The sequence below is a fragment of the Pezoporus flaviventris genome, unplaced genomic scaffold, assembly GCF_033815535.1.
Source record: "Pezoporus flaviventris isolate CSIRO_AGI_PZ_B2104156 unplaced genomic scaffold, CSIRO_AGI_Pfla_v1 ptg000105l, whole genome shotgun sequence".
NCBI lineage: Eukaryota > Metazoa > Chordata > Aves > Psittaciformes > Psittacidae > Pezoporus > Pezoporus flaviventris.
The window spans coordinates 102,519-126,743 of record NW_026892653.1 but is presented as its reverse complement, the minus strand read 5'-3'; the positions used below and the strand labels follow the sequence as shown (position 1 = coordinate 126,743).

General features: G+C 63.3%; 4 protein-coding genes across 4 annotated transcripts; 2 read left to right on the top strand and 2 right to left on the bottom strand.

The window, feature by feature from the left end:
* The first annotated feature begins 1,042 nt into the window (after window positions 1–1,042).
* CPNE7 (copine 7) lies at window positions 1,043–8,319 on the top strand. Its single transcript, XM_061477349.1, has 16 exons — window positions 1,043–1,485; window positions 2,220–2,647; window positions 4,511–4,693; window positions 4,765–4,839; window positions 5,244–5,318; window positions 5,394–5,477; window positions 5,553–5,642; window positions 5,817–5,915; window positions 6,201–6,287; window positions 6,389–6,448; window positions 6,561–6,694; window positions 6,776–6,830; window positions 6,962–7,013; window positions 7,110–7,243; window positions 7,383–7,619; window positions 7,798–8,319. Exons 2-16 carry the CDS (start codon window positions 2,423–2,425, stop codon window positions 7,933–7,935), a joined length of 1,728 nt encoding a protein of 575 aa, XP_061333333.1. The 5' UTR covers window positions 1,043–1,485; window positions 2,220–2,422; the 3' UTR covers window positions 7,936–8,319.
* Window positions 8,320–10,732: 2,413 nt separating this feature from the next.
* LOC133281606 (sulfotransferase 2B1-like) lies at window positions 10,733–12,802 on the bottom strand. Its single transcript, XM_061477340.1, has 6 exons — window positions 12,584–12,802; window positions 11,826–12,043; window positions 11,555–11,681; window positions 11,387–11,481; window positions 11,132–11,312; window positions 10,733–11,042 (listed from the first exon to the last, which is right to left on the bottom strand). The coding sequence occupies exons 1-6, from the start codon at window positions 12,720–12,722 to the stop codon at window positions 10,927–10,929; spliced, it is 876 nt and encodes a 291-aa protein (XP_061333324.1). The 5' UTR covers window positions 12,723–12,802; the 3' UTR covers window positions 10,733–10,926.
* A 1,023-nt stretch (window positions 12,803–13,825) lies between these two features.
* On the top strand, window positions 13,826–17,095 carry DPEP1 (dipeptidase 1). The gene is made up of 10 exons (XM_061477339.1): window positions 13,826–14,077; window positions 14,826–14,958; window positions 15,067–15,199; window positions 15,274–15,424; window positions 15,541–15,610; window positions 15,767–15,943; window positions 16,022–16,106; window positions 16,182–16,257; window positions 16,407–16,542; window positions 16,782–17,095. Exons 1-10 carry the CDS (start codon window positions 13,953–13,955, stop codon window positions 16,950–16,952), a joined length of 1,257 nt encoding a protein of 418 aa, XP_061333323.1. The 5' UTR covers window positions 13,826–13,952; the 3' UTR covers window positions 16,953–17,095.
* Window positions 17,096–19,817: 2,722 nt separating this feature from the next.
* On the bottom strand, window positions 19,818–24,055 carry CHMP1A (charged multivesicular body protein 1A). Its single transcript, XM_061477332.1, has 7 exons — window positions 24,026–24,055; window positions 23,621–23,640; window positions 23,124–23,201; window positions 22,658–22,804; window positions 22,020–22,148; window positions 20,713–20,900; window positions 19,818–19,969 (listed from the first exon to the last, which is right to left on the bottom strand). The coding sequence occupies exons 1-7, from the start codon at window positions 24,030–24,032 to the stop codon at window positions 19,948–19,950; spliced, it is 591 nt and encodes a 196-aa protein (XP_061333316.1). The 5' UTR covers window positions 24,033–24,055; the 3' UTR covers window positions 19,818–19,947.
* Between the last annotated feature and the right edge of the window lie 170 nt (window positions 24,056–24,225).

The following is a 24,225-nucleotide window of genomic DNA, read 5'->3' as shown; positions in this document are numbered from 1 at the left end:
CTCCCAACTTCCCTGGAAGGGAGTGGAACCAGCACCCTGCAGGGAGGGCTCTGCTGTGTCTGCAGGGCTGCAGCCTGCCCTCCCTCCCTCCCAGTGGGGACGTCCCAGACCTCAGTGGGTCTGCCCCCATGGAGCACTGTGAGAGGGGGGATTTTTGGGGGAACCCACCTCCCTGGTGAGATGTCTGCTGCCCATTAAATCACCTCAGATCTGATGGTGTCCGCAGCTCTGTGTGCAGTTGTGTGTGAGGCAGAGCAGTTGGTGGGTGTCACCCCTGAGGGCTCAACAGTCACTTGCCCCACAAGCCTCACCCCAGTCTTACAGTGCTTGAGGAGGGTAGAGATGTGCTGCATCCATAGCCAGCCTAACCCTACCTCTAGCCTTGCCCTGGCTTCTCTTTATCTGAATCTAAGCCAGTTCTTTAGGGAAATACCTTGATGGCATTGAAGAGGAGCCCAGCCCTGCCATGTAGAAAGGTCTGGGGCTTCTGGCCTGTCCTCATGGGTGTTGTGGGGCTCCTGGGCACTGCGTGCTGCAGAGCAGGGGGTGGTTGGGTCACGGGCAGGGTTGTGGGGTCGGTCTTGCTCCAGGGAGCTCCTGTTTGCTGACTGACCAGTTCTGGGGCTGTTCCACAGCCTGGCTGCGCTGCGAGTGCTGAGGTAATGGAATCATTCATTCTCATCAGCAGGTCGGTGACAGAAACTTGAGGCTCTGAAGCGATGAAGTGCTCCAGTGCAGGGACCCCAGCAGAGCTGGATGAACCTGAGGGTGCTCCAACACCCTGGCAAGGTCTGCCCAGCATGAGCCTCTCTTTGCCCAGTCCCTTCCTGGCTGCGCCATGGGGCTGCAGGGAAGCAGGGTGGCCTATTTCTGCCATGCAGGCTGGGGATTAGCTCCCAAAGCCCAGGGCCCTCATGCTCATTAGCCCTATCTGCATTTTAATCCCTCCAAATATGGGCTAATTATATCATATTTCATAAAGCCAAGCTGGCAGCACCACGGCTCTGGGGTGCTGGGAGGGGTGCCGGGGCATGGGGTGTGGGTCTGGATGCTCCAGCACGTGGGGAGCGCACCCAGTGGTTTGGGGCTCCCCATCCTTGCACTGGGCTGTTTGTGTGTGGGGCTGCACCCAGGATGGGCCCTGGGCACCCCGCGGGGAGCAGCTGTGGAGGGCGAGGGGCTGTGGGGTGCTGGAAGTGTGGGCTGTGTATCGGGGGCTCGTCTGGAGCGGGAGCATCTGTCCTGGCACGGCCTCTTGTGCCGGGGTACCCCTCTGAGCCACAGTGCCTGCTGGTGGGCTCTGCGCCGGAGCCGGCAGCGAGGCAGTTAACGGAGCTTGTCATCTCCCTCTTAGGGCTTCGCTCCCGAGCTGCAGCTTGAGTCAGTTGTGTGGAGGTGGCAGCGGCGGCAGCTCCGGCTGGCACACCGGCTCCGGCTGGCACACCGACCCCAGAGCCGTGCAGAGCCCAAGGCACCAGCACCCAGGTGAGGGGGTTCGGCCGGGCAGGGTGGGATCTGGTGCCCTCTCCACTGGGGGTAGCCAAGGGGTGCCTGTGGTCCTGGGGAAGAGGACAGTACCCTCCGGAGCTGGGGCACCAGAGCCATGTGCTGGGTTGCCTGTGCCGTGCATGGCTTCACTGGGAAGCTTTGGGTGAGCTGGGCGTGCTAGGGCATGGCAGGAGGGCAGCTCTGCCCCAGACCCTGCCCAAGCCAGGCAGCCCCAGGGCGCTGGGGCTGGCAGAGCCCCTTGACGACCCCTCACGGCAGCATCACTTGGCTGAGCATCACCAGCATCGATGTGCAGGGTGGCCCCCGTCCCCAGCACGGGGGAAGTCCCCCCATAACCCAAGTGCCAAGAGCCCTGTCTGGTGCAGCAGGACGTGGCCAGCACTGCCAGCGTCGCCCAGCAGCATGGACAAGGATCCGGTGTCACCACTGCCTGCAGGGACCGGAGGGGGTTTTGTGCTCCCCAGTACTGGGATGGTCACCCCCAGTCCTGCACAGCCTCACAGCCCCACTTGGATGCTCATCCTGCCCCTCAGTGGGGCTGGAGCAGAGCTAGGCATGGCTCCACAGGACTCCTCCTCAGCCCAGGGTGCTGTTGGGTGACCGGGGGCACAGCAGCACCCATGGGGCAGGCTGATGCTTGGGGGTACAGGGCAGCATCACGAAGGGTGACCCAGCTCCAGCTCACCTCGTTGTGCTTTCATGTCTTGCAGGGTTCCGTGGAGCCACTGGGACTGGAACCAGCACCCCACTTCAAACACGGTCCCCTCCACACGCCAGAACATCCCACCAACGCGCCAGGGACCTGCCAGACCCCACACACCTGGCACTGTGGGGCAGCGTGCCCCGGGCATGACGGGTGCCTGCACGGCTCCCTGAGAGCAGCAAAGGCAGCAGCCGCCCCATTGCCCCCCACATGCCCTTCTCCCACGGAGCCGCCTGCCCCCCATCTCGCCCGGCCCCCCAGCGCCCCATGGGCACCGTGGGTGAGGCGCACGAGCCGTCCCCACAGGCCTCGCTGGCCGTGCTCTCCAAGGTGGAGCTGCGGGTGAGCTGTAAGCACCTCCTGGACCGCGACACGCTCAACAAGTCCGACCCCTGCGTCCTGCTGCTGATGCAGTCCCAGGGACAGTGGACAGAGGTAGGAGGGTAGGGGGCTCAGCCAGCACCCGCTGCAGCGGGGCAGGGGCTGGCTGTCACTGGGGACTTGCAAGGGTGCTGGATGCAGGGTTTGTGTCACTGGGATGGGAACAGATGTGGTGGTGCTGTCCCTGGAGCAGCTCCAGAGTGGCTGCGATGCCCATAGGGCTGCAGGTGGGGCAGGAGCTGGTGTGGTGGGTTCAGGAGATGATGGAGAGCAGGGTTCAGGGTACAGAGCAGGATTCAGGGTACAGAGCAGGATGCAAGGGGCAGGAGCTGGTGGAGAACAGGGTGCAGGGTGCAGGAGACGGTGGAGAACGGTGCAGGGCAGGATGCAAGAAATGGTGAACAGGGCGCAGAGCAAGGTGCAGGAGATTGTACAGAACGGGGCAAGGTGCAAGGTGCAGGAGATGGAGAGCAGGGTGCAGGGTTTGGAGCAGGGTGCAGGGTTTGAAGCAGGGTGCAGGGTTTGAAGCAGGGTGCAGGAGATGGTGGGGAGCAGGGTGCACACAGCGGATGCTGGATGCAAGGTGCAAAGCTCACAGTGCCGGGTGCAGGCAGCAGGGTGCAAGGTGCAGGGAGGCTCACGGGGCAGGGCAGGGCACTGTGGGACCATCACAGTGCATGGGGACAGTGCAGGCATCTCGGTCAGAGTAAAGCTCTGGGATACCTTGGCCACCCCTGAGCTGGTCTCACCGTGCTCGGGACCAGGACAGGGAGCTCGGAGTGGGGTCAGGGCTGGCCCTACAGCCGTGTGCCCCTCACTGCACTGCACTGTGGGGTCCTGGCAGTGGGGCTGGTGTTGGCGCTGGGGCCGGGATGGCTCCTTCCCATCGCTCCCCACGGATTAGCTCCATGCTGGCACTGACAGCTCCACGCTTGCTAATCGCCGCTGCTCAGCCGGCAGATTGAGCGCTAAATCCCTCTGCGTGTAATTGACTCTGCTCGACGGAGCCAGAGCTGAAGCCAGGGTGGGCTGCAAGGGGCCCCGTGCCAGGCTGTGCCGTGCCGAGCCAGCTGCGCCCTATGCACCACGCTGTGTGTGCCATGCCATGTTCCACACATGCACGCAGCCCTGGACACGCTAGAGGGGCTGGCACCGGAGGGGCTGAGGTGACCCAAAGCCCCGTGATGGGGCTGTAGGCACAGTGCTGCACGGATTGGACCTGCTGTACCTTGGCCACCCCACCTCGGAGGGTGCCCATGGGGTCCGGATGGTGTGGGTTCAGCAGATGCTGCTGTTCCAGGCAGGTGGTGGGCAGGGGACAGAGGCTGGCGAGGTGCCCTGGCCAGGATGTGTCCCGTTGAGTCAGCGCTGCAGGGATGGGATGTGCGGGAGGCTCCTGGAAGGCGCTCAGTGCTTGGTGCCAGCGCAGCCAGAGATGCTGAGCACCCCCCGCCTGCCACGGCCATGGTGACCGGTGACTGGTACCCCTGCCCTTGGCCAGCCCAGGGTAGGAGCACAGGGGCTTGTCCTGGGCACCAACTCATTGCTCCCACTTGGCTGGAGCTCTGGCAGACTGCGGTCCCGAGGCAGAGCATCCCCTTGAGCTGACCACGGGGTTTGCCCTGGTTCCTGAAGGGAGCAGTGCTTCAGAACCTGAGACCTGGCAGGGCGCTCGCATCCCTGCCTGAGCCAAAAACAGGGCTGCCTCCGAATGCCGTTTGTATGGAAACCGGTGGATGCGCAAGGCTGGTCCTTCCCGGCAGCTGGCCGGCTTCCCCTGTGTCTGCATCCCTGAGCTAACCCTGGCCCTGGATGCGCTCTGACATCCCAAGGCCTCGGGCAGCTCCTGCGGCCCCAGATCCATCCCTGAGCCGGGCTGTGTCCCCGCTGCCCCCCATCCGAGCTCCCTGCGTGCAGGTGGACCGCAGCGAGGTCATCAAAAGCAACCTGAACCCCGTGTTCGCCAAGATCTTCACGGTGGATTACTACTTCGAGGAGGTGCAGAAGCTGCGGTTTGAGGTGTACGACAGCCACGGCCACGCCGGCGTGGGCACGCATGACGATGACTTCCTGGGGGGCATGGAGTGCACCGTGGGGCAGGTGAGCTGGCGGCCCCCACCCCAGGGACACGCATTGGTGGTGTCCCCAACCCGATCCCTCGGCTTTTGCAGATCGTGGCGCAGAAGAGGGTGACGAAGCCGCTGTTCCTCAAGTACGGCAAGTTCGCGGGCAAGTCCACCATCACGGTGAGCGGCACCATGGGATGCATGGGTGGCACCAAGCTGGCACCCTGGGGTGGCACGAGAACGGGGAGCATGGGTGGCACTGGACAAGGGTGCTGGGATGGCACTGAGCTGGGTCAGTGGGGTGATACTGAGTTAGAGAGGGTGACCCCAAGCTGGGGCATATGGGAGGTCCCCAGTGTCCCTCCTCCTTTTCCAGCTGCCATCCAGCCCCACAGCCCACCAGGCTCTCAGGGATGGGGAGGGCTCAGGGTCCCACTGATGTTTGTTTGTCACCCTGGGGGTGCCCACCGTGCCAGGGCATGCAGATGGCACCGTGTCCCCTGCTGGGTAGCACCCTGGCCCTGCAGGCAGGGAGGGCAGGGGGACAAAGGCCCTGAGCATCCTGTGGCTGCCTCTCCTCGCAGGTGATCTCGGAGGAGATCTCGGGGAACAACGGGTACGTGGAGCTCGCCTTCCGGGCCAAGAAGCTGGATGACAAGGTGAGCCGGGTCCCGCAGCAGGGAGCAGGGTGGGCAGGGCACAGCACGGGCTCTACCCCATGCTCCCTCCTCCAGGACCTCTTCAGCAAGTCGGATCCCTTCCTGGAGATCTACCGCATCGACGACGACCGCAGCGAGCAGCTCGTGTATCGCACGGAGGTGAGGCTGGGCAGCACCCAGCCCATGGTCGGCCTACAGCCACTGCCCAGCCCCACTGAGCCCCTTGCCTCACAGGTGGTGAAGAACAACCTGAGCCCCATATGGGAACCCTTCAAGGTCTCTCTTAACTCGCTCTGCAGCTGTGAGGAGAAGAGGAAGCTGAGGGTGAGGAAGGGCAATGGGGACCCCCATTCCTGGGGCACATGTACCCAGTGGCTGGGCACCCCAAACCACTTGGAATGGTTGGGGGGTCAGTGCCAGGGCTGGGTACAGTGTGGGGTGCTTGGTCCACCCCAGCCCAGCACTGCCCAGCCATGGCTGAGCTGTGTCCCGGCGCAGTGCGTGGTGTGGGACTACGACTCACGCGGCAAACACGACTTCATTGGCGAGTTCTTCACCACCTTTGAGGAGATGCAGAAGGCGATGGGGGAGAACAAGGTAGGCACAGAGATGAGGGGACAGCTTGTGGGGTCTTCCCTCTGTGCGAGCAGCCGATCCCATTCCAGGAGGCACCTCCCCTGGTTTGGGATTGTTCTCTTGCTGGCCCTCTTTTTGAGGAATGGATGGTGGGTTTGTTCTCCTCCGGGAAAACTGGATCCCCCCACGGAGCTGGCTGAGAGTGAAGGAAGGCAGCCGTGCCCTGGGGCTGCAGGGTTATGGGGCTGTGGGTGCATGTTCGTGGGTCTGCGGGGCCACAGGCAGCACGGGTGCAATGTGCTGCAGGTGCAGTGGGACTGCATGAACCCCAAGTACAAGATCAAGAAGCGCAACTACAAGAACTCGGGAGTCGTGGTGCTGCTGGACCTGAAGGTGAGTGCCGGTGTGCAGGCTGTGCCGTGCCGAGTTGTGCCATACCCAGCTGCCGTGGGGCAGCACCGGGCAGGCCCGGCTGACGCTGGTCCCTATGGAAGATCCACAGGGTCTACTCCTTCCTGGACTACATCATGGGCGGCTGCCAGATCCACTTCACGGTGAGCAGCATCCCTCGTCCTGCAGCACCAGGGGGCAGGCTGCGGTGCCGGAGGGCCGGGCTGGCAGAGCCACCCGACCTTGCGGGGACCCTCTCCTCCATCCGCTCTGCAGGTGGCCATCGACTTCACCGCCTCCAACGGGGATCCCCGCAACAGCTGCTCCCTGCACTACATCAACCCCTACCAGCCCAACGAGTACCTCAAGGCGCTGGTCGCGGTGGGAGAGATCTGCCAGGACTATGACAGGTCGGTTGCTCCAGCAGGTCCCTGGTGCTGGTCACCCTGGTGCTGACATTGCCGGGGCTCCTTACACCCCTTCCCTTGCAGTGATAAGAAATTCTCAGCTCTGGGCTTTGGTGCAAGGATCCCCCCCAAGTACGAGGTAAGGGGGTGGTTGTGTGGTGGGACCCCAGGGATGTGCTTATCCCTCCTTGCACCCTTGGCCGTGGCTCCCGTGGGGCCATGCAGGAGCCGGGGTGGGCACTGGCTGCCCCCTCCCCTCTCCCCCTCCAGGTCTCCCATGATTTCGCCATCAACTTCAACCCCGATAACGATGAGTGTGAGGGTGAGTCCAGCTCTGGACAGGCCGGTCCCATGGCCCTGCTGTGCTGGAGCCCCGTGCTGCCGGCACATCCCCTCTCATCCCTCGCTTCCCCCGCAGGCATCCAGGGCGTTGTGGAGTCCTATCAGAGCTGCCTGCCCAAAATCCAGCTCTACGGCCCCACAAACGTGGCCCCCATTATCTCCAAGGTGGCTCGTGTGGCGGCCAACGAGGAGAGGACCAAGGAGGCTTCAGTACGTACCCAGTGTCCCCAGCCGCTGGCTCTGTGCTTGTGGCTGCTCCAACGTCAGAGCCAAGCCCTTGTCCTGCTCCCCTGCATGGGGCTGCCAGTGGGGCTGAGCACCCCCCTCCAGAGCTTCCCTTTCCCCGCAGCAATACTTCATCCTGCTGATCCTGACGGACGGAGTGGTGACGGACATGGCGGACACGCGGGAGGCCATCGTCCGCGCCTCCTACCTGCCCATGTCCATCATCATCGTTGGGGTGGGCAACGCCGACTTCACTGACATGCAGATCCTGGATGGGGATGACGGCATCCTGCGCTCCCCAAAGGGAGAGCCCGTCCTGCGGGACATCGTCCAGTTCGTCCCTTTCCGGGAGTTCAAGAACGTGAGTGGGGCGCTGGGGTTCCTCCTGCCTCTTCCATCCCCTCCCATCCCCACCCATCCCCATGGCAGCACCAAGCATCACGGCACAGCGAGCCGTGGATGCTGCTCTGCACACCGGGGCGAGTGGGAGCTGTGGTGCCCCTGGCTCACCCATGTCCCTGGTGTCCCCTGTCTCACAGGCATCTCCAACAGCCTTGGCCAAGTGCGTGCTGGCGGAGGTGCCCAAGCAGGTTGTGGAATACTACAGCTACAAGGCCTTCCCCCCCCGTTGCCCCCGCTCAGAGACCCCTGACTCCAACCTCAGCTCACCTCAGTGAGCCCCCCCCAGCGTGGCGTGGGGTCTGACGGGGTCCCCACCATGCCCCAGACCTGCTTTAGCCCCCTCCTCGCCGGGCCAGGGGGCACACTGGGAGCCAGCAGCGTGTCCCCACTGGCTATGGGGATATGGGGACAGCCCCGGTGCCCTGGTGCAGGACTCCCTGGCCGGCATTGCCCACTCCCGGTGCTCAGCACCACCCTGCCTGTTTCCGCTTGGTCCCTGTTGTCCCTGTGGTCCTCTCAGTCCCTGCTTGTCTGTTGCTGTGACATTACTTGGAGGCTGCATGACACCCCCCCCCCGGTGTGTGGGGCCCCCCCAATAAAGCGACCAGCCTTGTGTTCGTGCTATGTGCTCTCTGGGTGCTGACACCAAACCTCTCTCCAGGCGATCTGTGTGGTTCGAGCAAAGGGACAGGCAGCAGTTGTGGTGCTGTCCGTGTCCTCTTGTGCCCCTCACTGCTGCCCAGCGTCAGGCAAGAGCTGAACGTGGCCCCGTCCCCGCCTGCACCTATATTTAGGGGGATTCGTGACTGACAGCTTACAGGGCAGCGCCGGCGCTTTCGAGCCGAGGCGCCTTTGAGCAGCCGCTGCTTTCAAGTTGTGTGGAGCCACCGTCCATCCCGCTGTGCCGCGGCCCCGAAATCCAGGCCACGGCAGCGGAGGCAGCGCTGGCGCTTTGCTCCTGCCCCTGCCCAGCACATTGCCTCTGCCGAGAGCCGCGTGCCGCGTGCCGTGTGATGCGCACCCCGTGCCACGTGCTGTGTGCCACACGCCATGTGCCACATGCCAGGGGCTATGTGCCCATGCGCTGTGCTGTGTGCCATGGCCCATGCCACATGTTATGTCATGTGCTGCGTGCTCCCTGTCGTACATGCATGCCTTGTGCTCTGTGCCATGTGCTATGTACTCTGCCATGTGCTGCCTACCATTGTCACGCGCCACATGCCGTGTGCTGCATGCTGCATGCCGTGTGCCAGTGTGCCGTACCACGACCTGTGTGCTGTGAGCCACATGCCATGTGCTGTGTGCCGTGTGCCACGTACCTCGAGCCTTGTGCCGCCTGCTGTGCACTTCAAGCTATGTGCTCCATGCTGCACCATGTGCCACGTGCCCTGTGCTGCATGTCATGTGCTACATGCTCTATGTGCTGCATACCGCATGCCACAAGCCACACACCGTGTGCTGCATGCTGCATGCCATGCACTGCGCTGCATGCCCTGTGCCAGCGTGGTGTACCGTGTGCTGTGCGCCATGTGTCATGCTCCATGTGCCACATGCCCTCTTCCATGTGCCATGTACCGCATGCCATGTGTCACCTGCTGCATGATTCATCGTACGTGCTCCATGTTACACTATGTGCCACCCCACGTACCGTGTGCCCTGTGCCGTGTGTCATGTGCTGCGTTGCATGTGCTGCATGCCGTGTGCCACACTGTGCCACGTGCAGCGCACCAAGCGCTGTGCCCCGTCCGCTGCACCAAAAGCCGGGTGCATTCACTGTGTGCCATTCACCTCCTGGCACGTGTTGTGTGCGCCGTGCCGCGTGCCGTGTGCCCTTCACCCCGTGCCACGCGCTGCGTGTCGCTGTCCCGGTGCCAGCAGATGCTCCTGGGCAGGTGACATCGTCTGGGGTGGGGTGTGACCCATGGCCACCACAGCAACTGAAACTGGGGCCTGGGGCAGTGGCCACCCAAGAGCCACACGAGTGTCACTGAGCTGGGCTCGGGCCGGGGATGCTGCTGTCACTGGGGATGCTGCTGCCACCAGAGGTACCAGCCTGCCCCCATCCAGGCAGCCACTCACCCATCCACCCGCGCAGCCACGCTGACCCACCATGCCGGCCACTGGCTCCCCGGCGCAGAGCACGCTGCCCGCACCTCCCCGTCCACCCGTGTATTTATAGATCCTGATTCATCTCCTATAAAGCAGGATAATACACGTCGCCATAGAAACCCAGCGCCTGATGAGCTGCGCTGCCTGCGGCTCAGTGTGGGCAGGGGGATGACCTGGTACCTCAATCCATGGGTGCCCCACCGGTGGGTGCAGGAGGACCCCATGGGCATGGGGGTGCTCAATGTCGCCGCAGCTGCACCCACCAGCGTGGGGAGCAGCGGCCAGGTTAGCAGGGAAGATGGTGCAACCAGGCTGCAGTGACAGAGCCCCACTGAGGGTCTCATTGCCTGCACGCAACCCGGTGCAGCCCTGTTGGGGGGTCTGCTCATGCTGGGGCCAAGCCCTCAGCCCCCCTCCCTGACACAGTGCCACATGGACCCAGTGGATGATGGTCAATTAAGCCAGGGGTTAATTATTGACAGTGCCAGCGCTTCCCAAGTGCCTTGATAACGGCAGCTCCTTGGAGCACGGCAGGACATGGGCTGGGGGTGCTCAGGGTGCTGGGGTGGTGTGGTCACAATCTCTGGGTGCAAACACACCAGGAGGGAGAGGAGGGCCCAAAGGCAGGGCGCACCAGGGCAGGGATGGGGGGCAGAGGGTGCACCCTGGCAGCCCTGGGTGCTGCTGAAGCAGCCAGCCCCGTGCCATGGGCTCCACCAGCGCTATAGATCCATGCTGTGCTGCCCCCGCACTGCCCACCCTGCCACTGCCCCCTGCACCGAGCAGATCCCTCGGGATGGGTCCCCCACCCTGGTGGCGCCGGTGGCTCCTGCCCCTCGCCGCTGCCCGCCCCACACCCCGGGAACGCCGGGCTGGGAACAGCAATAAATATTTATTTCCATGGGGTGGAAGCAGGTCATAGTCATCCCCAGCCCCATCGCCCCCCAGGGCAGGAGCCCAGGGGGTAGCCAGCAGTGCCCCCATCCCCAGGGAGGTGCCATGCAGACAGCCCCCCTCAACACCAGACCCCCAGCTCCAGTCCCTGGGGTGGTGCATGGGGCTTGGGGTGGTCCCCACGCAGGCTGCATCCCCTTCAGCAGGGCTCAGGGAGCCAGTCTCATTGTGCAGTGCCCCCCCCCCCGGCTCCCCAAAGCCCATCAGGCCATGGGCCAGTGCACGGGCAGCTCCAGGTCACCCATCTCCTCCTGGTAGAGGCGGTTGAAGAGCGCGTTTTGCCACGGGGAGAAGTGGTCCCGCCAGTCCCCCACAACGCCTGTGGGATGGAGGGGATGTGGTGACAGGGATGCTGCAGCCAGGATCAGCCGTGTCCCCACCATGCCCCCTGCACCCCGTCCCCCTCACCTTTCCTCATGAAGCATCCCTGGCTGTGGTCCATGATCTCGATGGGGATGAGGGAGTAGTTGGCCATGGCGTTGTCACGCATGGTGGCGAAGCTGCAGTGCTGCTCCAGGGCTGCCAGTGTCTCCGGTTCCAGTGGGCACCCCAGGAAGGCGCTGAGCCGCTGTGCGGTGCCACGCAGGTCCTGCAGCGAGGGGGACAGTCAGACCATGGCAGCCATGGGGACAGGGATGGGGACAGGGACGAGCCGGGGCTCACCTGGTGCAGCTCCTCGTAGGTGACGTAGAAGATGTCCAGGAGCTGCCGCTGACCCAGCCAGCCCTTGACGTGGTCGAACCAGGAGCCGTAGTGCACTGGGGGAGGCGGGAGGTGATGGGGAGCCCTCGTGGCTGAGCCCCAGCACCCCAGGGGCTCCCCAGCCCTTACCTGTGCCCTCGAGGAACTGCGTGAGGAAGCTGTCGAAGGATCCAGGATCAGGCAGGAACTTGGCCAGGCGATGGAAGTGGTAGAAGGAGACAACGACGTCCTTGGGGTTCCTGGCCACGTAGATCACCTACGGGGACACACACACACACGGTGTCAGCCCCATGGTGGGGGGATTCCACTCAGGCAACCCCTGGCGATCACCCAGCTGTGGGAAGCCCCATGGGCACGGCATGCCCCGGTGGGGACTCCACAGCCCGTCGCAGCCCCTCACCTTGGCCTTGCTCTGCTGCAGGGCAGGGGCCAGGATGCGGGCGGGCAGATGGGTGGTGATGAGCCGGCAGGCGGCCGTGTCCTGCACGTCCTGCAGGGCCTCCCTGAAGTAGACCTGCTCCAGCCACGGCGCCCGCTCCCAGTTGGGGATGGTCTTGGCGGGGAGGACGTCCCCGTGGCTGAACAGCAGCGTCAGGATCTCCTGCATCCAGGTGGTGCCTGCAGACACGGGAGTCAGAGCCCTGTGAGGGGCACCGTGCGGCACAGCGCAGTGTGGCACAGCGCAGCGTGGCACAGCATCGTATGGCACAGCCTGGCGTGGCACAGGGCCCAGCTCAGTGGCTCAGCACAGCGTGGCACAGGGAAGTTCTCTATGGGACCCTCTGCCAACCAAGCAGTGGGGACGGGACGGGGCTGAGGCAGGGCAGGCAGTGGCTGCCTCCCCCCGCAGAGCAGTGTTTTGGGGTAACGGAGCTCATGGCTGGGGCCGGGGGTCCCTGCGCTGTGCCCACAGGCACCAGGGAGCCGCAGGGTCCTGCCTGGCCAGGGGCTGGCCCCGGGCCCGGCCCCCTCCCCTCCCCACAAGCGACTCCCGGTGCTGCGGGGAGCCGAGGCTGTGCAGCAGAGCCTGCCCCTGGTCCCCAGCGCAGCCTGGGGGTCCCAGCCCTGCCCCACTGCCCCGCACACCCAGCAGGGTCCCCTCCGTGTGCCCCATCGCTACTGGCCCCCTCCGAGCCCCCCCACCCCTCCGAGCCTCACCTGATTTGGGGTAGGTGGCGATGACCACGTCGGTGGGGCGGAATGGGAAGGTGACGGCGAAGCTGAGAGACTCCTGCGTGTGGAGGTGCCCCGGCAGGGAGATGCCGGAGAAGGTCTCGGTCACATCCATGCGCTCCATGTCCCGGCTGCTGCCAGGTTCGCGGCAGGAACCAGCCTTAAATAGTTGCAAAAGAGGAAGCTGTCCCGGCGGGCGGGAGGCGCATTCCTGCCGGGGGGCCGCGGATCCGGCCACGTTGGGGCCATCGCCGGGAGAGCGCTGCCGGCCGGGTGGCCCCGGCACCGGTTTACCCCCGGGATGGGATGGGGTCCCGCATGGGCAGACCCAGCACTGCAGGCAGAAGGGCCGGGGGGACCGGGTACCGCACTCACCTGGAGGTGGGAAGAGTGACGGGAGCCTCCCTGGTCAGAGCATCCCACGGTGCCAGCCCCACACTGTGCCCCACGCATTGAGCTCCCTGTGGCTGGCACTGTGCTGGAGGAAGGGATTCCCATCCCAGCACACTGTGGGACAAGGAGCGGGGCTGTTTCCATGTGGCTCCACGCCATTCCCAGCAGCTCCGCAGTGCCTCTTGCCACACATGACACAGCAGCATCAGTGTCCCCACAATGGAGCCCCCACCGTGGGCGCTGTGCTGTGGGTCCCAGGGATGCCTCCGTATTCTCCCCACGATGCTGCAGCAGGCCCACGGGGCGGGGGGAGCCTGGCGCACATCCGGCACCATTGGCACCCCCAGGGCAGGGCCGTGCTGCTGCTCCCCAGCCCCTCCATGGCGGGGAGGTCTCAGCACATTGCCACGGGGTGCACCAGACACTTGGCCGCTCCCCGGCACCACGTCGGGGGGTGGCTCTGGGGTGGCCGGAGCCCATCCCAGCCTCGCCGCCAGCACGCAAGCGGAAAACATATTTCATAGCCCTAACAAGCAGCATCCGCACGAGCGTCCCGGGGACAGGGTGAGTGGGGGACAGGGGTGCTGGGGCTTGCCCCTCAGTAGTCGGGGTGCTGGTGATGCCTGCACTCGGCTGGGATGCTGCCGGGTACCAGCACTGGGCTGGGGGTGCCAGCACTGGGGAGGCCGAGGCGGGGATGAGAGCGGCACTTCCCCAGCAAGAAGAATCCGGGCTGCATTAGAGGGGTCGGGAGCATTCCCAGAGCTATGCGAGAGGCCCTGCCACCCAGGAGGGCTGCGGCAGCCACCGCCACAGCTCCCCGGTGCCCGCTGGCAGGGCTGGGAGCAGCGTATGGCTGCGGCTCCTGGTTACTCATTGACGGCGGGAGGGGACGGCCGGTGCATGCAGCAGCGGTGGCAGGTCACCACGGCTCGTCCCCAGCTGCACCGAGCAGGCGAGGATGCCGGGCAGGAGCACGGTGGGGCTGGTGCTGGTGCTGGCACTGCCCCTGATCCTGCCCATCGCCGGGCAGCAGCACCGGGAGGAGGCCGAGCGCATCATGACGACCACGCCGGTCATCGACGGGTGAGCGAAGGTTGCCCGGCCCCGCGGTGTGTCTGCCCCATGAGAAAACCCCAGCCGGAAAACCCACCGGGGATGGCCCTGGGGGGATCCCCGTGCCGGGCACCCCGGGCCCGTGATGCTGAGGGGATCCCCAGGAGGTGCAGCCCAGCAGGAGCAGGCAGAGAGTCGGGAAGCCAGGGGCTGTCCCAGGGGAGTCCCTGCTCAGATCCCACGGGGTTGTGTCCTCGGGGATGTCGCTGGTGTCTTGCCAGGACCATCACAGGCTCCCATCCTCCATAGGGTTCCCCCGCGGCACCAGCCCCGGGTATAGGGTGCAGGAGAGGAGGAGCCAGAGGATGTGGGGACAGTGAGGGCAGAAGTGGGAGGCTGCGTCCCCAGCACTTCCCCAGAGACACTGCTGGGAGCGGGACACCGCGCGGCGGTGACGTCCTGTGGTGGTGACATTCCCACGGTGGTGACAGTGATTTCCTGCCGGCAGGATCCCGGCTGGCTCTCCGGGCACGAGTGGGGTTGGAGGGATGCGTGAAGGGTCCCTGGCCTCCCTCTGGCTCCCTGCTGGCCAAAGGGGGGGACACCTGGCTCTGGTTTTGGTAGGGGGCACAGATGGGTGGGGAGGTCAATGATGGAGGGATGGATGGAATGGTGGAATGGTGGTATGAAGGAATGATGGAATGGTGAATAAGGAACGGATGGATGCATGGATGGACAGGCAGCCAGACAGCCCCTCACTCCTCTGCCCCCTTCCCAGGCACAACGATCTGCCCTGGCAGCTCCTCAAGAGGTTCAACAACCAGCTTGGGCTGCCAGAGGCCAACCTGCGGCTGCTGAACGGCACCCACACCAACATCCCCAAGCTGCGCAGAGGGCACGTCGGGGGGCAGGTGGGATGGCAAGGGGACCGGGGACACCGGGGTGGGACTGGGGACACCATGGGGTGGCAGGGTCCTGAGTCTGGGGTCCTGGTGCTCACCGCGTGCCGTTGGGGGCAGTTCTGGTCTGCGTACGTGCCCTGTGACACGCAGAACAAGGACGCGGTGAAGCGCACGCTGGAGCAGATCGACGTGGTGCACCGCATGTGCGAGCGCTACCCCGACACCTTCGCCTGTGTCACCGACAGCGACGGTGAGCGGGCACAGGGCTGGAATGGGGGTACCCCGAGGGACCCCAGGCTGATGTCTCCCCCCTCCATCCCGCAGGCATCCGCCAGGCCTTCCAGAGCAACAGGGTGGCCAGCCTCATCGGGGTGGAGGGCGGCCACTCCATCGACAGCAGCCTGGGCGTCCTGCGCACCTTCTACCGCCTCGGTGTCCGCTACATGACCCTCACCCACAGCTGCAACACCCCCTGGTAGCAGCCCCAGGGAGGCAGGGACTGGGGGGACAGAGCCAATGCAGGGGTACAGCGTGTGGCCGAGCAGGGGCACGTGCCCCGGGGTCTGCCCTGATGCTGTCCCCGCTCCGCAGGGCTGATAACTGGCTGGTGGACACTGGGGATGATCCAGCCCTGCACCACGGCCTGTCGTCCTTCGGGAAGGTGAGCGGAGACAGCATCGGCAGCGGTACCTGTGAGCAGCGGCACGGTGCCACGGCAGTGGTACCCACCAGCCCGCTGCTGCAGCATTAAGCCAAGCAGCAGTGCCCTGGGTGCACAGTGACCCTCACGCATCCCTCACCCGCCCCATCCCCGCAGACGGTGCTGGAGGAGATGAACCGCCTGGGCATGATCGTGGACCTGGCCCACGTCTCAGTGGAGACGATGAAGGTTGTGCTGAACCTCTCCAAAGCCCCCGTCATCTTCAGCCACTCATCCGCGTACAGCCTTTGCCAGCACCGCCGCAACGTGCCCGACGAGGTGCTGAGGATGGTGGTGAGCGCTGGGGCACGGCCATGGGCAGGGACGGGGACAGCATGGGGGAAGCCAGGCTCAGGGCCACCTCTCCCCCAGGCCTCCACAGGCAGCCTGGTGATGGTCAACTTCTACAGCGCGTACGTGACATGCGCGGACACGGCCACGCTGGGAGATGTGGCAGGTGAGGAGGGTGCCCTGGTTGGGGGTGTCAGTGTCCCCCCTCTCCCTGCTCACCCTGTCCCCTCGGCACCCGCAGACCACATGGACCACGTGAAGAAGGTGGCCGGTGCCCAGTCCGTCGGCTTCGGTGGTGACTACGATGGGGTCTCGGGGTAAGGCGGGTGATGGATGCAGGATGGGCTGTGCCAGTGGGACGGGGCAGCGCATCCCCAGCGCGGGGACGTGGCAAGGGGGGGGTCTCCCCGTGCCCTGCTTTGGGGTGCGGGAGGCGGCTGCCCCGGCACAGCTGCGGGTGGCGCAGGCTCCCCACCGGCTTGGAGGACGTGTCCACGTACCCTGCACTGGTGGCCGAGCTGCTGGCGAGGAACTGGACGGAGGAGGAGCTGAAGGCGGCCCTGGCCGAGAACCTGCTCCGTGTATTCAAGAAGGTGGAAGAGGTGAGCAGGGCGCGGGGATGTACAGGACATGGGGGCACATGGGGCAGCAGAGACAAGTAGGACACGAGGATGTACAGCACCGTGGGCTGTATGGTGACACAGGGTGGCACTGGGACACAGGGCAGTGGATGAATAGGAGCACGGGGACACTCATGGCTTAGGATGTGCAAGGTGACAGGGACTGTGTGGGGCACAGGGACTGCCCCTCGCTGCGGGAGCCCACCCTGTCCCCATTGCAGGTGAAGACAAACCTGCAGAGCATGGCTGCCCACGAGACACCCATCGCCTTCGAGGAGCTGGAGGGGACGTGCAGGACCCGCTATGGCTACGCCAACAGCGCAGGCACAGCCCTGCTCCCGCTGGCAGCCCTGGTGCTGGCGCTGGCACTGCTGCACTCCATGCTCTCCTAGCGCTGGCTCCCACCGCAGCTCCAGCACCCTGCCCAGCAGGATGCCGGTACCTGCCCAGTGGCTGCTGGCCTGGGTACATTCCTGTGCCCCTTCCCTCCTGTGCCAGCACCACAAGTGAAATAAAGACATGTTTCAAGCACCGCTGGCAGCGTGTGCCTGTGCCAGGAGCCACCAGCCCCATAGCCCTGCAGTGCTGGCTCCAGGCTGGAGGTGATGAGCCAGCCAGCACACCGCTGACCACCCTAGGATGTCACCAGCCACCCTGGCTGCATGGCCCGGCCCCATGGGCACACGCCGAGAAGCTGTAACCACACCGGGAGTGACACATCGGTGCAACACACGGTCAGAGTGGCTGTAGGGCTGCCTCCGCAGGACGCTTACATTCATCATTAGCTAATTAATTGGCTACTCAATTATCTTCTTAGCAATTTCCTGTCACATTTGGGAACAGCCTGTCTGTGGTGCGGAGGCGGCTTTGGGCACCGGGAAAACAGGCAGGGGAAGGAGAGCCATCTTCCTGTGCCATTCGCAGATTGGCTGCGGCACAGAGCCCCGTCTGCCAGCCCGGCACCGGGATGGGATGTGCCCAGGGCAGCCACGGCAGTGGGACACGGCCACCAGCACGGGGGTGAAGCTGCTGTCGGTGGGTGCCGGAGGCAGCACCAGGGTGTAAGGCACTGGGCTCCCACAGTGGGGATACGAGATGAGGATCTGCCCCTCATGGAGCTCGGCCTTCAACCAAGGACTGGGAAAGGTGAGGAGAAAGGCACAGGGCATCACAGCAGCTGATGTGATGGTGATGGTGGCAATGGGGCTGCAGTAACTCCTGCTCACCCTGATTCCCCCCCCAGTTCAGGGAACTGGTCTTGGTCAGCAGGGGACCCACGGCTCTGTGGTGACTGATGCCCTTTCCCTGGGGAAGAGGAGGCAGGAAGCTGCAAGAGCAGGACCAGATCCCTCCGTCTCACCCCAGCTCCACAGCAGCCCCTTGGCCTCTATCCCAGGCAGGGGACAGGTCACAGCCGTCACCCTGTGCCACAGAGGGGACCACGGACACACTGTTCACATCTGAACACCCAGACACAGCACGACGGATGGTCAGGGGTTGTTTATTTGAGATAGCAGAAGGGAATCAACAGGGGTTTGGAGAAGAAGGCAACAAATGAGACAAGCTTAAAAAAACAAAACCAACAAAACACGCAAAGGAAAGCACAAACAAACATCACCCTGACAGAGGGAGCTCCTCAGGGCAGTGGCTCCCTGGGCCCACGGGTGTTCCCTGTGCAGGGGGACAACTCTGCCTGCTGCCCGGCTCACTGGGAGGTGACACAAGAGCCAACACTTCACCACGCACAAGTGACTTGGGAGTCCAAAGCCACCTCCAGGGTTACCTCCCCTCGCCCCACCACAGCACGGGGTGGGGAGGAAGGCTCTGTCGGTAACCAGACCCACGCTGCTAAGGCCGTTGAATTCAGAGGAAATAAGCAAAACGGTGAGAAGTGTTTGTGTTGAAGGGCTGGGACACAGCCCCTGTCCGCAGCCAGTCCTGCACCACGCTTGCACACACAGCACAGGTGCCTGGGAACGTCAGCGGCACTGGGAGCTGCTCCCCTCACTTCCCTCACAGCACACCTTAAATTTCCCTTTGGAAGTGATGCATTGGAGCCACCCCACTGCCTGCCCCACACCACACAGGACCCAGCCACTGCACAGCCTCCATTTACAGCCTGCAGCAAGTTAAAGTTCCTCCTCCCAAGAGCCAAAGGAAACTGCATTTCCTTCCCGGCATCAACCCAGCACCTCATGGTGCCTGGGAGTCGCAGAGAAGCAGCACAGAACACTTCAGTGTGGGAAGAAGGCTCTGAGGGATGAGCAGCCACGTTTGCCATGAGATGGAGGAGAGGGGCCAGGGGAGGCAGCCCCCTCTCCCCCAGCTCAGTGCTGTTCTACAGGCAGCAGCAGCAGCAGCAAGGAGGGGACAGCAGAGGAGGAATGGCAGCAGACACTCAGGGGACGAGCTGCAGCCAGCGCAGGCAGACACGCTCTGGGGATGGTTTAGCGTTTATCGTCACACCCATCTGGCTGGGGGACATGTGGGGACAGGGCTGCGGCCACCAGCACTGCGAGCATGGGGCTGGGAGCTGCTGCAATCCACTCCCAACTGCTGAGCATGGAGCAGGGATTGCTCCACATGGGAGGCAAGGGCCTGGATAACCATTTCCAGACCAGAGCGGGTGGAGATGGGGGAGCTGCGGATGCACACACACGCATACTTGTGCAGGGCAGGACAAGCATTTCAAAGGTCACTTTGTGGTAAGGAGCTGCAGGGAGGATTGGCCTGGGAGGACAAGCAGCTAGTGATTGGCAAGGTGAAGCCTGCAACACAGGGCACGCAGCTATGGCTCGGGAAGGTTACTGTAAGGGAAGAGATGCCACAGCGAAACCTCCCTTTCCCGCAAGGCACTGACCTTCCCAGAAACCCCACAGCTGGGAGAAACACCCTTCCCAAACCACTGCGGTGCAGTGGGATCCCCCTACTCCTTGTAAACAGCTCCTTGCTGCGGGCCCCAAGGAGAACAACACAAGTGTGCTGCACACACACAGAGGCGAGTTAGGCAAGCAGCACCCCACAACACACTGTGACCCGCCTCCAGAAGGATTCTTTAGTGTTAAATCAGGAGCGTGACACTGCACCGTGAGACACTGCCAGAAACCAGCAGCAGCCCTCCAATGGAAAACACGCTGAAATCAGACCCAGGGAAGCATTCCTTCAGCCTGGAGAGGCCACCTCTGCTCAAGAACCCCTGCCAAGATCGCTGCTGGTTCTGGGAAAAGCCATCACCACCACAGCCCCAAAGCAGTGTCCAAGCGCAGGCAGGGCTGGGGATGTGCTGCTGGAGCAGGGGATGGCAGCGGCTGTGGGGAAGGAGTCCCGGGCCCATCGGCCCCACACCATCCCAGCAGGGGCAGCAGTCCAGAGGGGCGACAGGAGACCTTAATTCCGCAAGGCAGCCAACCTGGAAGGAGAGCATGAGAGGGAAGGAACGTGAGAGCAGCTGTGACTCAGGAAAACCCTCCATCCGTGACTTCAGGAGACATCTCTGCCCAGAAACCTCCTGCTCTGTGGCAGAGGTGTGAGGAATTCTGCCCTGGATCAACCTGGAGTGTTTGGATCACACAGCCACGGCTGCCTGGGGTTAACCTGGAGTGTATCACCAACGCAGGCAAGGCCCTGAGGAAAAGGGGCTCCTGCTTTCTGTTGAGCACCTCGCTGCTGGCCCAGTGCCTCTCCCAGAGCTGTTCTCGGCTCCCAGGGGAGCACAGCCTCTGGGCTGTCCCCAGATGGACCCAGTGGGGGCTGCGTGGGGAGAGGAAGCTCATCAGCATCTCCTGGGGCAGTTCCAGGGAGACAGCTTGTTCCTGGAGCTGTTTGAAGGTCAGAGCCAAGTGTTTCAGAGCAGCGGCAGCTGCGTGAGGGTGAGCACAGAGCAGGGGGAGACTGTTCTGCACCCCATGAGGAGGGCCTGCTGCCGAGTGCCAAAAGACACCATGTCCAGGCACACAAAGTGGCCCCACGGACCCAAATACCCACCTCGCCTCCCTGCACAGGGTATCATGGGGACTGCCCAAGCACCAGAGCAGGGGGCTCAGTGTCCCTCCAGCATGCCACAGTGGGCTACCTCATCGCCTTCCCACTGCTGAGTGGTCCCTGGGAGAACTCAGACTGCTCGAATAAGACAGAGAGCTGGGAAGCACAAACCTCCGTGACAGTTGGTCTTCCTGGGAGCGCACTGAGCTCTCCCCCACCGCAGAAGCACCCTCGGGGAGCTGGTTGAGCTGGTCCATGATCTCCAGCCCGTTCTCCTCCGCAATCTGGACAATGAGGCTGTCTACCTGCTCCTGTGGCGTGGTCAGCGTGGTGGCTGAGCTCATGGAGTCCTCCATGACCTGCGACAGACACAGCTTGTCACCCTGACTCAAAGCAAGAGCTGCCTGGCCCAACCTAGCTGCTTCTGCCAAAGATCCTGCTGCAGATCCTCTATTGCAACCAGTCCCCTCAGCCAGAACGGCCTCATGCTGACAGCATGACAGAGGGGTCCAAAGTCTGCGTGAGAGAATCAGCGTTGTTTTCGCATAATTGGGGATGAGGCTTTGCAATATTAAGGCTTTACAATATTAGAGCTTTAAAATCAATATTAAAACTTTGCAATATTAAGACTTTTCAATACTGGGGCTAAGCTACTAAGGGAACAAAACAAAGGGTTTGAGATATCACAAGTTAAAAAGACACACTCTGTGGTTAAAGACAATATCATCTCTGGACAAAAGATACACTCTGTGGTTAAAAAGAATACTGTCTTTGTACAACCTATGAAACTAAGCTGGTGCAGGCTGGTTCTGTAGTTAAACAGTAAGCTGGCGTGCTGCATGTCTGCCAGAGAGTTACGAAATCGAACCATAAAAGGAGATAAATAAATAAGAGGAAGGGGAGTATGAAATCGAGTAAGGGGAGGTGTAACCAGAGGCAGGACATTTGGCATGTACATTATACTTGCCAGAGAGGCTGTAAACCTTGGAGTACCCAGCCAGTGGGGAAACAAGGGAAGGAACTTGCAGACGGGATAGGAAACATAAATCATAGTTCTGATTTTGCTGTGTGTGCCTACTTGCCAGGACACCCATTTCTGCACAGACGTTAATAAATAGCTGCTTCACTGCTGTGTCTACCCTGGGCTCCAGTTTTTATCTAGAGACCATTTCTCACAGTCTGGTTCTACCACAGACCCCCTCCGAGCAATTGACACCGGGACAGCCACATCCCTTGTTGTGCCACGTTTGCCTCTCTGCACAGCAACTCCTTCCCTGTCAAGCAGCAGAGATGGGTCTTTCCCCATGTCTCTCAGCTCAGGGGGGTTTCCACACCAGAGGCTGGAGTCCCCAGGGGGAAACAGAGCTGCTGTGGAAGCCCCAGTTATAACTGGGACCTACAGTTCAGACATGAGCCCACTCTCCCAAACCCTGCAGCCCCCAGCCCTCCCAGACCCTCCAGAGGCCACCAGCACTTACTGATGTGTGAACATCCAGATTCTGAACCTGCTGCTCAAATTTATCCATCACTGCAGACACCTTCTGCAGGTCCATGGAACTCAGAGCCTTGTCCAAGGCCTTGGTCACCTGGGCCATATTTTTTGTCACCTGCAAAAGGAGATTGCTTCATGTGTGCTCCCCAAAAGCAAGGTATGTTTCTGCTGAGAGCGAAACCCACATCAGTGAAGGAGAAGACAGCATTGGGATGCTCACAGCAGCTCTGCAAGGCAGGACAGGCTTTGTGGGCTCACCAAACACACCAAGGTCCAGCCTGGCTGCGGGTTTCTCTAGCCATGCACCATCACTGAGGACCCCAGTGCTCCTGGCAGGATGAGTCCCAGCCCACCACCCCTGTACGCACAATGAGGCAAGAGATCCCCAGAATGAGTCTCTCCCTCTGGTCAGCCACGGGTTAGGGATTTAATCCAAAGCAGCACTGCTGTGAGGCCACCTCAATAGGACTCTTCAGAGGCCAAACTTGACTAGAGAGGGTCTGAGCCAAGTACAAAGCCTGGTGTGGCTGGGACAGAGAGTTCTGAAGTGGTTTGAGGCAGTGAGAGGAAAAGAGACAGCACATGCTCATGTCTCAAGCCCCACGCACACCCAGAGGCTCTTACCCCCTTCATGGTCACTGCTGTCTGGACCTTGGAGGCCACCGCATCCACCCGGGAGGACATGCGGAGCCAGTTAAGCCCCTCGTTCTTCTTGCGGATGGCATTCTCCGCATAGACACGAGCACACTCCACATTCTTCTGCTGAAGGGCCTGGGAGGGCAAAAGGGCAACCACTTACACAGAGAATGCAGCACAGGTTTACAAACAAGCACACCCTGTTTGTTCCTGACAGCTTCCCAGCAGGAAGCAGCTCTACCGTGGCCTCAAACAGTGAGCACGCCCTGGAATGGGAATGAAATCCCTCTTGGTGTCACTGGGACACACAGTGTCCACCCAGCACATTTGAAAGCTGAGGGGGGGACTCGGAACACTCGGATGCCGCGATGGGACACACAGTGAGGCCTCCGGGGGACCTGCCCTTTGGTGGAATATGCCGGGAGGCCAGCACCAGCCCGCAGCTCCAACCCACCTTTTTGACTTTGGCTTGCTCGGCCTTGGAGTCCTTCTCGGCTTTTTTGGCAAGTTTCTCTAGCTGTTTCGCTGTGAACTGCGGAGAAAGCACTTCCTTAGGGCCGGGAGTCCCGCACAGAGCCGGGGCCGCGGGGTGAGGGCACGGAGCCGAGCACACCACCCCCCTCCCCGGGGACAGGAGCCGCCCAGGGCACCCGGTAAACCGGCAAAGCCGACTCCCCTCTTCCGGGAAGGCACGGCTGGTCCCAGAGGAAAAACCCGGCTAAAGGGCTCCCTCTTCCCGCGGCCGCCGGCATCGGCGGGGCGGCCCCGGCACCCCCGCGCCTCCCGAGGGCGGATCTCCGCAGCCCAGAGCCTCCCTCTGCACCGGCGCCGCAGCGGAAGCCCCGACGAGGAACGGAGCCCGGGGCCATGGCGGGGAGGCGGACGGCGACTGGGCCCTCCGGGAGCAGCGGTACGTGACGGGGGGCAAACGGAGCCCGCCGCCGGCCTCACCTTCAGCTGGAACAGCGTGTCTGCAAGGGAAAAACAGCACGGCCTCAGGCGCCGCACCGGGGCACCGCCGGTACTGGAAGCCCCCACGCCCGGTACACCCCGACCCCCGGTACACCCCCACTCCCGGTACACCCCGACCCCCGGTACACCCGCACTCCCGGTACACCCCGACCCCCGGTACACCCGCACTGCCGGTACACCCCGACCCCCGGTACACCCCGACCCCCGGTACACCCCCACTCCCGGTACACCCCGACACCCGGTACACCCCGACACCCGGTACACCCCCACTCCCGGTACACCCCCACGCCCGCCCCCATCCCCACCCGTACCCCGGCACGGTCCCGGTCCCGGTCCCGGTCCCGGTCCCCCCCGGCGCGGCCCAGGCCCCCGTTCCTCCCGTACCGTCCATCCTTCCCCGCCGCCGCTTCCGGGTTCCGTGCCGCCGGTGCCGCCGCTTCCGGGGTACGCGCGCCCGTTCTCGCGAGAGTCACGGCGAGGCGCGACGCCCGAGGGGGGGGGGCGTGGGCGGAGCCATAGGGGGTGTGGCACGCTACGGGGGCGTGGCTATGAGGCGGCGGGGCCGCTCCCAGCAGCGCTGTGCT